Source organism: Solanum tuberosum, unplaced genomic scaffold (assembly GCF_000226075.1).
Source record: "Solanum tuberosum cultivar DM 1-3 516 R44 unplaced genomic scaffold, SolTub_3.0 scf00112, whole genome shotgun sequence".
Classification (NCBI taxonomy): Eukaryota; Viridiplantae; Streptophyta; class Magnoliopsida; order Solanales; family Solanaceae; genus Solanum; species Solanum tuberosum.
In genome coordinates, this window is record NW_006239035.1 from 1031615 (window position 1) to 1048049 (window position 16435).

Below are 16435 nucleotides of genomic sequence, written 5' to 3' on the forward strand. Positions count from 1 at the left end.
TCGAATAAATCCAGCTTCGATGAGCTTGTTGACCTCCACTTCAATTTGTGTTACCAACTCAGGGCAAAACACTCGTTGTGACTGCTTTATAGGACATGTTCCATTTTTTATCCCCAAATGATGAATAGCTATCCTGGACTAAGGCCCGAAATTTCTCTATACGACCAAGAAAAAATGTCTTTGTACTCAACTAATAACTTGAAGTATTTTTTCTCTTCTTATGGTGTAAGAAGTGCACTAATGAAGATTGAATGTGGATCTTCCAGAGTACCTAGATTTAGTTCCTTAAGGTTGTCTATGGTTGATTGTACGCCATCCTCCAGTTGAGGGGGAACCTCTTGGATATCATCATATGTATCATCAATGTCTGGACCTTCTTCCACTGTTATGTGATAAGATGATTGTGTCAAGTTTGAATCTTCCATCTGACTTCCCACGAAGACTGTGATGGCTTTATCTTCCTCCTTCTTAGTTTCTCCATGAAACTGGTTGGTGACAACAATTGTGCTTCTTTTCACCTTCAAAGAACCATCGGTGGTGATTGACAATACAACTTTTCTCTTCATACGTGATGGGAAAACACTATGAATCTCTTTGTCGTCAGTTACATCATAAGAACCTTGATTTTCATGCTCCAACAACCTTCTTTCCTATAATGACTTTCTTTTGGTTCCCAAGCGATGAAATACATAAGTCTTTGAGGTGGTGGCATATTCGTCCACTTGTTTAGAGGATCCTCTTTCATCCTTGCGGCCCAATCTTTCAAATGCAGAGACACAGGGTGTCAATCTTCCAATGCGTTCAAACACCGAAGTCCATCGTGGTGTTTTACCCTTCTCAGATTCCTTTGTCTTTTCTATAGAGGTGTAGTTGGATGAAGTTATTTCTTTCCCCTTCTTAGATGAAATCTGAAAAGGCTTCGACAAGCTGAATCTTAACCCAAACTTAGGAGTGGTGACATAATATCTTTGTTTTCTCAACCGCATTTGAGACTTTGTAAGCCCATGTATCTTTTCACCAGTGACTTCCTCCGCGAGTTCTCCTAACTTTGCTGGATTTGAGAAGTTGTAACCTGATTTTTCAAATAATGTGAAGACCTTTTGATCAAAGTTCCCTTTTATCTTACTAACTTGGGTATTTCCTTTGAAAGGCTCCAAAGTGATAGACGGGACTTGTGCAACTGGGACAGTCATTTTCTCATTCAAATCTTGGAATGTTGTGCGGCTCAATTCTTTCTTCGGTGGGTAATCTTGTTGAGTACATTCCTCTAGCAGTGGTTGCCCTTTTTTTCAACGTTCATGTGGAATGTAGCAAAAATTTGGTTGCTCATCATCAATATTGGTCTACATGTATCCTTTAGATGGTGAAAGTTTAATGGAAACCTCTTCCGTTCTCTTCTTAGAATCTTGATAGCAACCCATTGAACTTTACTATCTTTGAGATCAATCGAGTCGGCTTCTGCATGTTACTCTATATTTGATCTTCCAGAATCTAAATAGAATTTTACATCTGCAAAATATGACTCCGTCTCAGTGAAAGGATTGATGTCGGCATCAATTTTGACTACTTCACCATCTTTCATATACTTCATGCATTGATGCGAAGTAGATGGCACTACTCTATTTTCATGAACCCAAGGACGTCCAAGCAACAAGTTGTATGATGTTTTGGTATCTATGACATGAATCAAAGTGTTTGATTTCACGTCGCCAATGGACAATCATATGCGAATATTCCCTATAGATCGTTTTCCTCCTTGATTGAAACCTTAGATCGTTAGATTACTTTTGGACAATTCATCAATAGAGATCTCGTGTTTTTTCAAAACAACTTTTGGCATAATATTTACTATCGAACCACCATCGATTAGAATGCGATTGAGATGTTGTTCTCGAATAGATCCTACAACAAACAAGGGCCTATTATGTAGCTTAGACCCTAACAACAAGTCATCATTTGTGAAGGCAATTGTAGCACAACATGGGGCAACTTTTTCAGTAGCTTGATGTTCTTGTGTTATTGCTGCATGATTCTTTCCTTTGCTTTCCTTTGTTTCGTCTGTGCTGGAAACAACATGTGTTGCACCAATTTGACTACCGCAAAAGAATTTTTTAGAAAAGAATTCATCCAACGTAATGTGCCTTCGAGCCTTCTGCGATAAAGAACCATTGATCTTTTGGCTAGTACAAGGCTTGACGCTTTTTGATGGTTGTAGTTGATTCACATCACTCCCTACTGCTCGTCTTAGGAAGTTATATCCTAAGAACTGCTTGATGTTTCCATTTTTTATGAGTAACTAGAGTCCAACCATCAACTTCATTGTCATCTATCTCTAGTGAACCTTCAGGGGTTTTCCTTGGAAAATAAACTTCAACAGGTGTGAACCTTCCGAATTGCAAGAAAATGGTGTTTGGCATAATTTGGGACGTTGAACACTTCTTATGATCGGATGCTACACTAGCATGATTCGCCTCCATTGTTTCATCCATGTCAATGATAATTTTTCCTTCGCTTACTAACATCATGATTTTCTCCTTCAAGATAAAACATTTACTTGTCGAGTGGCCAAGGACGCGATGGAACTTGCAGTATTTAGGATCACTAACCATATTGATTTCTTCAGGCCTCTTTGATTTCGGAGGATCGATGACTTTCTTAGCTAGCAATTCATTAAGAATCATAGGTACGTCTGAATCTGGAAACGGGTAAACCTTGGCTTCTAACTCCTTTAAGGTTGGACGTCGCCTCTCCTCCTTCAGATATTGACTTGGGGCTTCCTCCTCTTTTAGTTTCTTTTTGGTGGTGATCTTTACAGAAGTTGCTTTCACCGCCATAGATTCCTTAGTTTGGATCTTTGAGGTCATACCTTTCTTGAACTCCTTCTTTTCCTTTGTCAAATCAGCAAAAGGAGATGCCTTCCTATGACTTGTGATGCTCAACTCCATGCCATGCGCTCGTGTAGCAAGTTCCTCAAAAGTTCGCGGTTTGATTCCTTGTAGCATGTATAGAAGTCCCGAATGCATACCCTGAATGCACATTTCCACATCAGATATTTCAGAAAGACGATCTTTGTAGTCCAAACTCAATGATCTCCAATGATTGATGTCATCCACCACAGACTCGTCCTTTCTTTGCTTAGTGCCAGTCAACTCTATCATGCTTACAACAGTTCGACGAGTACTGTAAAAATGATTGCGGAATTCCTTCTCGAGTTGCTCCCAACTATCGACGGACTCGTGTTCCAGGTCGATATACCAGTCGAATGCATTCCCTTTCAGCGAATGAATAAATTGTTTTACCAAAAGTTCACCATGTGTTCCAGCATTGCTACAAGTTTCAACAAAGTGAGCGATATGTTGCCTTGGGTTCCCTTTGCCATCAAATTGTTGTAGCCTTTGGTGGTTGATAGTTTGTTGGCATTGATAGACGATCAATACGTCTAGTATATGGCTTGGAGTAATATAAGGAACTTTGTGGTGTTCCGCCATATTGAGTCGTGATAGTGTTCGTTATCATGTCTTGCAACTGTTGGACAGATAATGCAGCAACTGATGAAGCAAATTGTTTCTCCTTTTGAAATTTTGACTTTGCTAGAGATTCCTCAATGTCCTTATTTCGTTGATCAAAACCAGATAGACAAGTGGGGACATGACTTGACTCTCCAGGTGTGAAGGCCTCCAACTTGTTCATAAGTTGAGAAATATGAAGATTTTTGTCATCAACAGATTTCTTCAAGGCCTCAATGGTTTTCTCCATGATCGCAAACTTCTCGTTCATGTCAGTTGAGTCAGCCATCAAAGCATTGACATTTATTGAAGTTGGAGAATCCATTGAATCTTCAGATTCGCTTAAGTTGGAGCCAATTTGAGAAAATTATCCAAAGAACACAGACGCAATATTGCCCCCAGGTGTTGCACTTACGACCATCGTATGAGAGTTGTTGTTTTTCATCGCCTCCAAAGAAGTGAAGTATTCAGATCCATCTAGCCCACTGTTTTTGAACTTACGTCGAGTAATCGGGCCAACATGATTGAGATTAGCAGATACGACATCAGTAGAGTCCTTGTATGAAAAATCACTACTCTTTTTGAAGGCCATTGCAATAGTTGCCTTTGTAGTTTCTGATTTGCAAGAGAAAGAGATGAAGAGCAGAATCGATCCCACTGGGCGTGCCAAATTTGTTCGCAACAAATTTCCTTAAGCGTTGACAATTGACTGCAAGCAAAATAAATAAAAGAAAATGTTATTTTTATTGATGAATCGTTGTGAGTACAATTTTGTTGTTCTCTTGATTCTTCTCTCCTATGTTTCTCCGTGATTTGAGGGCTGTCAGTAGCGTAGTTCTCAAATGCAGGATGATGTAGACCTCCTTGAGATGTGTTTGATCTCCAGGAACGTTAGGAAGCACTTCGTCGTTTCAAGTAGATCTCCGGGAAGAACTATGTTGACCACTCCTTCGAAGAGCTATATAGTTGGTGTTGTAGATTTCTCCAATCCTTGCAGAATGCTTGTTGAAGAGTTTTCTTGATGCCCCAAGAATGTTATGTTCATCCCCTATTTATGGTTGTAGGGGATGGACAAGGTTGCATATGATTGGCCAAAGGATGTCATTTTGACACTTGGCATGTTGTGATTGGTTCTTGCACTTGATTGGGACTACCACCTCATTTGGACACGTGGCACCGCCTTATTGGTCTTGGATGCCTAGTCATTGTGACATGTGACATGAGTTTTGGGCTTCAAGGTGAAATGGACCTTGGATTTGAATTTAATAAGATGGACTTATTTATTTGTAAAGCCCAAATTAATCATTCAGCCCAAATGAACATGAATTTAATTCAAATTTCGTATGAATTTAATTCAAATTTCGTATGAATTTAATGCAATACAATTTATGTGTCTACAACCACATGTACAATCAGTAAATTTTTTGTTGACCAATAATATTATTCCATGTGAATTGAAATTACTAGTTTACTCTCCAAAACTGTCTGGCAAATATGTCGACCTCATGCATGGTTGAGCTACTTCAACTCTGTGTTATTAACTCAAACTATTGCCTAAAAGTTGTAAAGTTTACAAAAGAAGAGTAGTTAATAATTTTTCATATCATGTCAATTAGCATGAGTTGAAACTTTTCTTTTAAACTTATATGTATTGACAATGTAACTCTTATATAATGTCCATTGTTTCTCAAAATTTTTAACAAAGTTTGTACCTCAAAAATCATAGTTTTTATAAATTCTAATCTCCCAGCATATAAGTAGTTTTCTGGACCAACGTCTTACGCTGTGAGGTATTCTATCAAACAGTGGCATACATTGAATTATAGTGGTTAAACAAGGGCCTCTTTGAATCACTATTGTGTTGGGGCAGGGCATCATCTCAACTGAGGGATCAATGAGTCCAATGAACATTGAAATAAATTCAAGTTCAGCCTACAAAGTTTCAATTGACCAACTTTTAATAAATATTAAGAAATTCAAAAAGATTATTCTTATTTTTTTAAGATAATAATAATATTTTACCAACATATCAAACCTTATATTGGATACCAAATGACACTTGGACACGTTTGGTATGATAGATAAATGAATATAATCTTGAGATAAATCTTTTGTATCTCGTAATTACTTGTTTGATTACAAAGTTTGAGATTATTTATCAAGATTAATAATTAGTAGTGGGATATGTTATCTCTATCTCTCTTTTTATACTTTACTTTTCACATTATTTACACTTATGAAGCGTACTTTTGTAAACAAACAACTTAGTCATAAAAATTATGCAATGCGGAATCTAGAAGTCAATATTAATTATTATTTTTATAGATAACATTCAATCTAGAAGTCAATAATATTTTTATTTTTTATTTTTATAGATAATACTGAATAATTTGTTTTGAAAGAGTTGGTATATATGATATAGACTATGTGGTCAGAATGTGGTGACTGGGAGATCCTAACAACATCCAGTCCACATGGACTATACCCGCCAACTCCTTAAACACACAACTCCAACACAACAGATTTTCAACAAAATCAATAATGGAGCTGCGTTGCTTGCAGTCACTCAATATACCTCCAACTGGTTTAGCAGAGAAGCCATTTTTGTGTGGACAGCCAATTACATTGATTCACACTAGCACTAAAAGAGGCCCAAATTCCAAGAACCTTAAGCCCCTTCGTTTCAGAGCTCAAATTTCTGGTAATGCAATTTTAATTATGTGGACTGTTACTCTGAAATTTTCACACCCTTTTGGATTTCTTTTCACATTTTAAAGAAAGAAATGAAAATGATCAAGAAAAGAAAAGAGTGAAGGATTAATGGGTTTGTACCTGTTATTTAAGTGGAGAAGGATACGGGGACGAACCCATTGTTAGGTTTAATATTGAAATAATTTCGGAGGTTTTCCGTGACTTTGAACCTTGCTATCGTAAAAGAAAAAAAAAGGGTTTTTTTGGTGGAGTGAGGTAATTTTTTTTCAGTTTGAGTGATGGGGTTTGTATAAGGTTTAGCATGTTCTCTAGTGAAGTAGTTGAATGCTTAAAAACATTTGGAGTTAATTCTTTTTCACTCTTTACATGTTCTATTTTGAAGAGTGAGTGGAGGATCATATTTAGTTAGGTGTATTATAACTTTCTGTTTGTCTCTCATGGACCGAGGGTCTTTCGTAAACAACTATCTCTACCTCAATGGGGTAATGGTAAGGTCTGCATACATTCTACCCTCCCTAGAGCCCACTTGTGGGATTTCACTGGGTATATTTTTGTTGTTGTTGTAGTTGTTGATAATCTCTCATGGTTATGAAGAGTCCATTGTAAAACCTTCATATTGATGAATTATTGAGATGTATTATGATGCCTTTTTGGATGATCTTCTATTAGCTTTTTTGGGTTGTCTTGTTGTACATTCATATTAATTGTCGGAGTTTTGTTCCTGTAGTGTCTTGTCCTTCAATTTTTGTTACTATTTGTTGTAGTACTGTTCTGTTACTATCTATTGTTTTTTGAACTTCCGTTACATTTTTTTCTGGACTGTTTTTCCTTGAGTGGAGGGTCTGTCAAAACAGTCACTCTACCTCTGAGGTAGGACTAATAAGGTCTATCTATGTACACTATACCCTCCCCACTTTGTGGGACTAGATGTTGTTGTTGTTGCTTCTATTAGCTTTTACAAGCATGATTTGGAAAGCATTTGTAGGATGATCTTCTATGGCTGGGCCTGTGGAACCATCTCTACATGGAAACAAATTTATTCATTTCTCTCTTGTGGTCTAAAGGTGCTTGATAAATAAGCAATCTTCTAAGAAGTGTTATAATTATATGGATATATCATATATGAATGTGCAGCAAAAATTAGCTCATTGGAACCTCAAGGAACTGCAAAAGATGTCAAATCAAAAGATGGAAATCTTGTTTTTGTTGCTGGTGCAACCGGTAGGGTTGGTTCTCGGACTGTAAGGTTGTATTTTGTTTTCGATCTTGACTTTAGACTTTAGTATATAAATCCATTAAGCCTGCTACTAAGTATATATTGCTGAAAGACCAGAATGTTTTCAGGGAGCTTCTGAAATTAGGCTTTAAAGTTCGAGCTGGAGTTCGAAGTGCTCAAAGAGCTCAACCTCTTGTCAAAGTAAAAATTCTGACTAGTGGAAACATATTGATTTTACTGGATAACGTGCTTCTAGATCTGTTATGACTCATAAATTGTTCCTTGTTACAGAGTGTTGAGCAGATAAAAATTGAGAATACTACGGATGGAGGAGCAAAAGGTAAGATTGATGCAGAAAGGACTTCTCATGTCTGATTATGGTATTAGCAGTTTAGAGTAAATGTGCTTCTTTGGAACATCACATACATTTGGTCTTTAGCCCAGCTATAGAGAAGCTTGAAATTGTGGAATGCGATTTGGAGAAAAGTGATCAGATTAGGCCTGCACTGGGCGATGCATCAATTGTTATATGTTGCATTGGTGCCAGTGAAAAGGAGATCTTTGATGTTACTGGACCATATCGAATTGATTACCTGGCCACTAAGAACCTTATTGATGCAGGTAAAAGGAATTCTGATTTAAATTGTAGATGTTACTCAATCTTTTTTCGTCATATTGTCCTCTACAATTCATTCCTTCAGAAGCAATTGGTATTGATTAAAATCAGATGCAGTGCCATTAAATTACTTAAACTCACATAAAATGAGTGATAGAAAGTTGATTGCTTCCTCTGTGCAGCAACCGTTGCAAAAGTTGACCACTTTATCTTGCTCACATCTTTGGGAACAAACAAGGTCGGTTTTCCTGCAGCAATTCTCAAGTAAGTCTAGGAGTATTCTGATTCACATTAGCGTCCTTGGAAGATATATTTGGCTTTAAATGTGAAAATGCTTTCTTTAGTTCATTGACTCTCCATTTTCTTCTGGTATGAAAGTTTGTTTTGGGGAGTCCTCCTTTGGAAAAGGAAAGCAGAAGAGGCACTGCTTGCTAGTGGGCTTCCTTATACTGTGAGTTCTTCTCTGTATTATGCGTTGGAAATACAAAAGTGAGGTGATATGTGTCTTAACTGCAATATGGTGCTCATATTTCACTCTGCTATTTCAGATTGTGAGGCCTGGAGGAATGGAACGTCCCACTGATTCTTTCAAAGAAACTCACAATATTACTATTTCGGAGGAAGATACTTTATTTGGTGGTCTCGTGTCTAACCTTCAGGTTCCTACAAAGCTTTATTTGCAATTAAAATTTCTTCACCTCTTTAGGTAACTTAATATATTATCTACTCTAACAAAATTTGACATGATATGAAAATACATTCCAGCATGTAATTCAATGGTTAACTGTTCAGAGATAAATAATACTTTCCTTGAGTAGTTTTCATGCTGGAAATCAAACTAGCTACTGTTTTATATTCTGCTCTGTGAAAGGTTCTTTTTTCTTTTTCTAGTTCTGTGTCTCAACTAAAAGTTTGCATTGATTTCTTAAAGTTAAAAGGTTCCTTTGTGGCTCAAATTTCATGAGAGCAATAGTCCGACATCACATAATGAATACTCCCACTGGTGCACAGAAATACTTGTTGCATACAGGACCCAAAATGTCTAAATGGGAGATGAACAATTATGAGTTGAAACCACTATGCATTTTGCTAACTCTGATGTCAACCGATAGCATTTTATCTGGGCTGTCAGGGGTAGCTTCTCTTATCAGCATCATTTACTCTTCTTGGACATTTCACAAAGTCACATGAGACCTATTGGCATAAAGAAAAATGGTTGAAGTATTTGCTAAGTCTCATAAATTTTATTTATATCAAGAGCTAGCAATTTACAGTCAGCAGCTAAGACAACTCTGATTGATCAGGTGGCAGAACTAATGGCGGTTATGGCCAAAAACCGTAGCCTTTCATACTGTAAAGTGGTTGAAGTAGTTGCAGAAACAACAGCACCGTTAACCCCCATGGAGGACCTTCTTGCAAAAATTCCCTGCCAACGTGTTGAGGTTTCCCCACCCAAGGTAATTTCATTTAGTTCTTCATGGAAAACAGAGATGACATTGCCCAAAATGGCTTTTATACAGAATTAGGATAAATGAGGCATTCATGCAACTGTAACCTTTCAATGCTGTCTATATAAGGGACTTATACACTCTGATACTCCTAATAAATTCATGCAGAGGACCTTAGAATCACTTCATTTTAAGTCTTATTAACCCAATTGTTTCTAGGAAACTGGTGATTTACAGAAATCTGCAACTCCAAGCAGTACTACGTCTGAGATCCCTGATGCCTCGCTCGAGAAAAAACCTGCTGAAACAAAGTTGAAAGCAGCAGCACCACTCTCTCCATTTACTGCGTAAGCTTGATTATTTATTTTCTGTTAGGTGCATGTTTCTTCTTCAAATTAACTTATGCTTCTTTTCTTTTTTACTTTTCCGGAAGCTATGAAGAACTAAAGCCACCAATATCTCCTACTTCAACCCCTAGCATAGGCACAGGTTCGACCAAAGAAGGCAAAGCAGGCTCACCATCTTCTTCCGAAATTAGTTCTTCAGAAAACTCAATCCCTGACACTGATAGCAATACTCAACAGACAGACAAAAATAAAACAACTTCTTCCTCACCTTATCCATTGTAACCTCATCTGCGTCCTCTCCACTTTAATTTTCACTGTTGTTGACTGTATACAAAATGTGAAGATTAGACATCCCAGAATATTTCAAGTAGAATCATCATGGTCCACAATATTCTGAAATTTCCAATTGACGGTGACAGAATCTGATATGCACTCAGAAAACACATTAAGTGTATATGAATGTGTTAATCTCTGTTAATGCAAAGAATATGCTTTGTGTTTTCAGTGTGTGCTTGTCTCATGGAACCTGATCTAATGATGTTTATTAAGGAATACATCTAAGCAAAATAAGGGAAATACGAACTCCTGTTTTTCATTTAAAGTATCATATTTGAAACTTTACCTACAGACTTCACTGAAATCTTGCATAAAATTACTGTCATTACCACAGTTATGCAGATCTTAAACCGCCTACATCTCCTAGTCCAATTCCTCCCGGTGGTCGTCAAGAAGGTACAATTGGAGCAGAAGATAGCAAACCCACAAAAGAAGCCTCTTCTGTTGTTGATTATGCTTTTGACAAAGCAGAATTGCTGACTACAAGGCCTTCATCTCCATATGCTGCGTTAAGTCATTCCTGAGTTAGTCCAACTACTTACACGCAAGTATAGTGTATTTTATTTGCTGACTGATTCAATCTTGGCAGTTATGAAGATTTAAAGCCACCTACATCTCCTAGTCCAAATCCTCCCGGAGGTCATCAAGAAGGTGCAAGTGGAGCAGAAGATAGCGAACCCACTAAGGCAGCCTCTTCTGTTGTTGATTCTACTTTTGACAAAGCAGAATTGCTGACTACAAGGCCTTTGTCTCCATACATTGCGTTAAGTCATTCCTGAGTTAGTCCAATTACTGACACACAAGCATAGTGTATCTTATTTGCTGACTGATTCAATCTTGACAGTTATGAAGATTTAAAGCCGCCTACATCTCCTAGTCCAAATCCTTCCGGAGGTCGTCAAGAAGGTGCAAGTCGAGCGGAAGATAGCGAACCCACTAAACCAGCCTCTTCTGTTGTTGATTCTACTTTTGACAAAGCAGAATTGCTGACTACAAGGTCTTTGTCTCCATACACTGGGTTAAGTCATTCCTGATTTAGTCCAACTACTTACACGCAAGCATAGTGTATCTTATTTGCTGACTGATTCAAATCTTGGCAGTTATGAAGATCTAAAACCACCTACATCCCCTAGTACAAATCCTCCCGGAGGTCGTCAAGAAGGTGCAAGTGGAGCAGAAAATAGCAAACCCACTACGGAAGCCTCTTCTGTTTATTTATTTACTTTTGACAAAGCAGAATTGCTGACTACAAGGCCTTTGTCTCCATACACTGCGTTAAGTCATTCCTGAGTTAGTCCAACTACTTACATGCAAGTATACTGTATCTTATTTGCTGACTGATTCAATCTTTGCAGTTATGAAGATTTAAAGCCACCTACATCTCCAAGTCCAAGACCCAGTGGTTTGAAATCCTCAGCAACCGTGGAAGTAACATCACCAGTTACTGGAGGCAATGATGTGGCAATCAATAGTGCTACCAATTCTGCCAAGGAGGATTCGTCAAAAAATTCAGCTTTCTGTCATTCTCCCTACCCAGCGTAAGTAGAGTTAGCTTTTTACTTGTCAGAATGCACTGCATCAATTTTGATAGGAACGGGATATCAACTATATCTCCTTCATTTTTTCCTATTTGAGAATAAGTGGAAGTATCTTTTTTCAATAACTTGACCATAAATTTAGACTTTGGGTCCAGTTTCTTGACAAGATCTTTGTCCTGGAAAGAATAAAAATCAAGATAAAAATGAGTAAAGTAAAATTCTCGATGTTGAGTCATAACAGTCCCTGTCTCATTTCTTGTCTTGATGTTATTATGTGCTTTGACCAATTTTCGACTTATCTCAAGGCTCACCATAATCAGTTATGTCAACCTCAACCCCCTCGCATATGACCATCACCAAATGCACCAACCCTGTCACAGAAAGACAAGACTCACCTCTAATTGCAGATAGTAGCCCTTTAGTGATAGTAGCCAATGTAGTAGTTGATAAGGTTTTATGTTTTAGATATCTTCAGTACGTCCTCCTGAAGATTGAAGGAATGACATAATCCATGCCATGTTTGTCACTTCTTTAAGCTGAGGTATGAAACTTAACTTACTGTCTTTCCTTGCATTGAACAGGTATGAGGACTTCAAGCCTCCAAGTTCTCCAACGCCATCTTTCAATAAAATGTGAAGGGCTGGAATCTAGTTCTGTTTTGCTTCAAGGAATTAATAACTAGTTGTATCTCGGCAAGCCTATCGCGTAATGCATCAACTCAAGCATTACAGTTGGAGCAATTTTTGATGATGTCTTTATTTTGTTTCCACTTTTATTTGACTTGTTGATGCTAACTCACATACTGTCAACTGTTAACTCTATTAGCATTCACATGTTATTGTATAAAATGAGACCACATTTTCCTTGTTTATCTGTGAAAAGTAGAGGAATTTCCAATTCTGGACAAAAGTAGGAAGTTAAGGCTAAAGGATGAGGACAATCACTTTTTGGGGCAACAGTTATTTTGATGGAGGTTGTAGGTTGGATTTGGGACACAGACAGTGATATTAGTTGAATTTAACTATTAAAAGAATATTTACTGAGCATCAAAGTTTGCGGAAGAAAATAAATTTTAATTTGATCCCTCTATTATGGTCAAAATGTAATTTTGGTTCTGGAAATATCGGATTTGTTAAATTTAATTTCCAATTATGGAGATGTAAGTACATATTGGGTCTTTTAGACACATTGTGTATTGCTTCATTTATTTTGTCAAGATGAGTGAAAGTTAAGGATATGTGATTCTCTACAAGACTAGAATCTTGAATTACCCTCCTTATAGATTTGTACAAATTGTCATTTAGCAGATTATTTGTTTACCCTCATCAACTTCAAGAATGAAACTCTAATTAGGTGCGTGTAAAAACCGAACCGACCAATAAATCGAATCGAAAAAATGTTATTGGGTTTTTTTAATGGGTTTGTAAAAAAAAGTTATTGGGTTATTAGTTTGGTTTCGGTTTTTACTATTGGGTTATCGGTTTAAACTCTACCCACTTCACACTAGGCTGCTTTACTAGTCTTTACAGTTTACTCAAATCTAAAGACTAAAGTAAGGGTTCGCAATTGTAGCTATTTGATTTTAGTTTAAGTTTTGTTGGACTATTTGATTTTAGTTTAAGTTTGTAGTTGTAGGTTGTAGCTTTTGCAAGTTTGTAAAGGTCTGTAATTTGATTAACATAAAAAATTCCATACTATATTTTCTCTTATTGATGCAACTTCTCATTATCTTTTTTGTTTCACTATTTCAAAGCATTTAGAAGAGTGAGAAGTCATATATTATTTTACGGATATTAACACAAGTCGACCTTGTGGTTAACAGCCACCGGCTCTAACCAACTGAGCTACTCCAGCTTCTGTCTCTGGCCTTTTTATTTCTTTCTCATCGCCAACTAATTTTCTTGACTCGTCCAATAATATATACTGTGATAAATCTTTGGAGATGGTAACCAGAAAATAGCAACTTGCAAGCTGGGAACTGCTATTTACCAAGTTCGGATTTTATGTCTATGTTACAGATATTGTCCTTAGAAATCCTAATTCTTCTTCTTCTTTTTAACAAAAGCTAGTTACTCTTGAAAAGATAACAAGCAGCTAAGGATCAGGTAAATGCAATGCCATACTTAATTACTGGAAACGTTTCCAAACATCAAACAAGAACTTGAGGAAACTACAAGTGTGCTACTTCAACTTGCATTAATAATCAGATTCATAATACCAAAAGTGCATATATCAATCAAAGAAGCCTACTACACTTGAATATTTTTTCGAATATTAATCACTGAATTCCCCAACTCCCATTGGGATCTTTCCTTTAGCTTAAAGACTATGAACCTTGAGGCAATTTGATATATCATGAACCTAATGAGCAAGCATTACATGGAGTGAACAGTCGGGCAGTACTGTTAAGTGATGAGATGTGAGTTCTCCAATGGGGAAAATACTGGGAGTAAGAGAGAACTATGACCATACTCACGTAGAACTTCATTGTTCTAATAAAGAGTTAAAAGACTTTCAAGTTCAATCAATCTTACTCTATCAAGTATCTCTCATTCTGTGTTCAATGGAACAATCGAGATCCATTGAATATTGATCATTTCATGACACAATATCTAACTGTAGTAAAGAGTTTCACTAATTAATCATCAAATTGGGGGTAGTTCCAGACTCAACTTTCTGGTTGATTAATCAATCAATATCTATGTTTCTTCTTCTTATTCCTTTACTGGCAATTTATTCTAGTTCTGATTTGAACCCAAAACTGGCAAGAAAAATATAGGAACCAACAAATCAGTAGCCAAACAAACTACAAATGTTCTTCATATATCAGCAATGATAACCTCATTTTACAAAAAAGATAGTAACACTAAAGTAACTAACACAAGAAGAAGCTAAGCAACCAGGGATTTGAAGAATGATCAAGTGAAATTCAATTATTTACGCTATAGTTTGATACTATTACTCAACAAACAAACAATAGTCAAGTTTCAGAGACCTTCATGCTCTTCAATATTCCCCATCCCTGATGATCGCATGTTAGCTGGAGCAAAATCATCATGAACGTCACAGACTCCACCACTTCCAGAGACGTCACAGTGTGCGTGTGACTGTTCCATCTGAGCGAAGCCTTTCTGATCAGCTGTGACATGATGATGCATGTGAGGAAATGAAACCGACACTCCATGAATCACAATCCTAGTGTTATGCAGCAGATCAAAATGCACAACCCTCACGTAATTAATCTTCATAGGAGCTAAAACACCTCCTCCACCGGCAGTAGTTACCACCAATTTCTGCTCGCCCTCCATAGTCGGCAACACTGTCCCCGCAGGCAAACTCACCATTTCCCCAGCCATAATCCTCCTATTTGGCACAACATGAAACTTGAAATGCGGGAGATACGCATGTCCTCCACTGGCGAAAATTGACACATCATCTAAAGCAAACACCGTCATCGCCTTAAGCTCCGAAAGCTCAGCGTACTTCACCCTCAGCGCTAGTGCTACAATACTGTAACCGCTGTTCCTCAACCTGATAATGGCATCCTTTAACATGAAGCGCATTACAGAGAAAGGCGATGCAGAGGAAACTGTAGAAACCGAATTAGGAAGAGGAAATGAGTCAAACGACAGAGAACTCATTCTCTCCACATTGCAGGAAAGCGGAGAGAGATGCGATACAAAGCCACGCAATCCATGTACAAGGATCATTCCATTATTGAACAGATCCGGCTGAGCAACTTCAACGCCGTTGATGAAAACCTTCGGATCACGAGAAGTAGCGGAGAAAGTGACGGTGAGGCATCGATTCGGAGCTAGAGTTTCCAGCTTAGTACCAAAAGCTAAAGAGCGAAGAAAGTGAAGCGGATAAAGTCCAGGAACAGAGTGTTCCTGAAGTAGCAACGGGAGAGAGCAAGTAGGACAAGTGATGAGAGAAGAGTCAGCTGTAGCGAAGACGGTGACTGGAGTGCCGGTAGTTGAGAGATTGGCGGCAGAAGCAGCGGCGGAGAGCTGCTGGAAACCGAGTGAGGAGAGAACATTGGGGAAGAGAGAAGGGGAAAATGTGTGGTCGTGAGGAGATATCACCGGCGACGGTGTTGGTGAGTCAGGGAAAATTGCTGTGGCAGCGGAGATCATGAAGAGAGCAATGAGAACCAGAAGGAGATTGTGAGAAATCGCCATTGTTGTTGCTCTCTCTCTCGAGAAAACGGGTGTGAAAAAGATGAATGGGGGAAGGAGAGGTCTGTGCAGGTCTATATGTAGCTGTAACTTGTCACTCACAGGGCGGGAAGCCCAATTCAGTTAGACAAGTCTGTTATGAGATTCCTCCACTGAATTGACATATTTGCCCCTACTGATATATTATCAGTCACAAAGTTTAAAATGCTAATTTTGACTTGTATATATTATTTTAGTGAATTATCGTCGAATACTAAAATAGGTTGAAAAAATTAATTAGTTTAATAGAGGAAATATTGAAAATTTTGACTAGCTTAATGAATTACTAGAATTTATGAGAATTCTGAAAGTTAGAATAAAACAATATTATTGGTGGAGTGATAAGAAAAGGCATTTTGAGACCTTATCATCGTACATAAAATGGAAAATGGTCAAAACTACTCTTAAACTATCCAAAATAACTTAAACTTAAACTATATTTTAACTCAAAAATACTCTTTCCGTCAAACTATTGAGTCACACTTACCCTTCTAGTTAA

At 37.5% G+C, this 16435-nt stretch overlaps 2 protein-coding genes across 3 annotated transcripts; one reads left to right on the forward strand and one right to left on the reverse strand.

Moving 5' to 3' along the window:
• The first annotated feature begins 5930 nt into the window (after positions 1-5930).
• LOC102605419 (protein TIC 62, chloroplastic) lies at positions 5931-12590 on the forward strand. 2 transcript variants are annotated; one of them, XM_015309661.1, is made up of 16 exons: positions 5931-6207; positions 7353-7464; positions 7563-7635; positions 7726-7774; positions 7879-8055; positions 8233-8314; positions 8429-8501; positions 8599-8709; positions 9355-9507; positions 9718-9845; positions 10516-10689; positions 10771-10944; positions 11026-11199; positions 11282-11455; positions 11537-11719; positions 12301-12590. In XM_015309661.1, the coding sequence occupies exons 1-16, from the start codon at positions 6048-6050 to the stop codon at positions 12353-12355; spliced, it is 2052 nt and encodes a 683-aa protein (XP_015165147.1). In that variant the 5' UTR covers positions 5931-6047; the 3' UTR covers positions 12356-12590. The 2 variants fall into 2 exon arrangements, with proteins under 2 accessions (XP_015165147.1, XP_015165148.1); XM_015309662.1 differs by having other exon boundaries at positions 11026-11178.
• A 1934-nt stretch (positions 12591-14524) lies between these two features.
• Positions 14525-15931, reverse strand: LOC102594228 (fasciclin-like arabinogalactan protein 21). Its single transcript, XM_006349558.1, has one exon. The coding sequence runs from the start codon at positions 15898-15900 to the stop codon at positions 14707-14709; it is 1194 nt and encodes a 397-aa protein (XP_006349620.1). The 5' UTR covers positions 15901-15931; the 3' UTR covers positions 14525-14706.
• Positions 15932-16435: the final 504 nt, after the last annotated feature.

Excerpts from the sequence above, each read along its gene's own strand:
- LOC102605419 (XM_015309661.1), top strand. The coding sequence starts at position 6,048 with ATGGAGCTGCGTTGCTTGCAGTCACTCAATATACCTCCAACTGGTTTA. Across the intron at positions 7,465-7,562 it reads GTTGGTTCTCGGACTGTAAG|GGAGCTTCTGAAATTAGGCT; the intron begins GTTGTATTTTGT and ends GAATGTTTTCAG. Across the intron at positions 8,710-9,354 it reads GTCTCGTGTCTAACCTTCAG|GTGGCAGAACTAATGGCGGT; the intron begins GTTCCTACAAAG and ends CTGATTGATCAG.
- LOC102594228 (XM_006349558.1), bottom strand. The coding sequence starts at position 15,900 with ATGGCGATTTCTCACAATCTCCTTCTGGTTCTCATTGCTCTCTTCATG.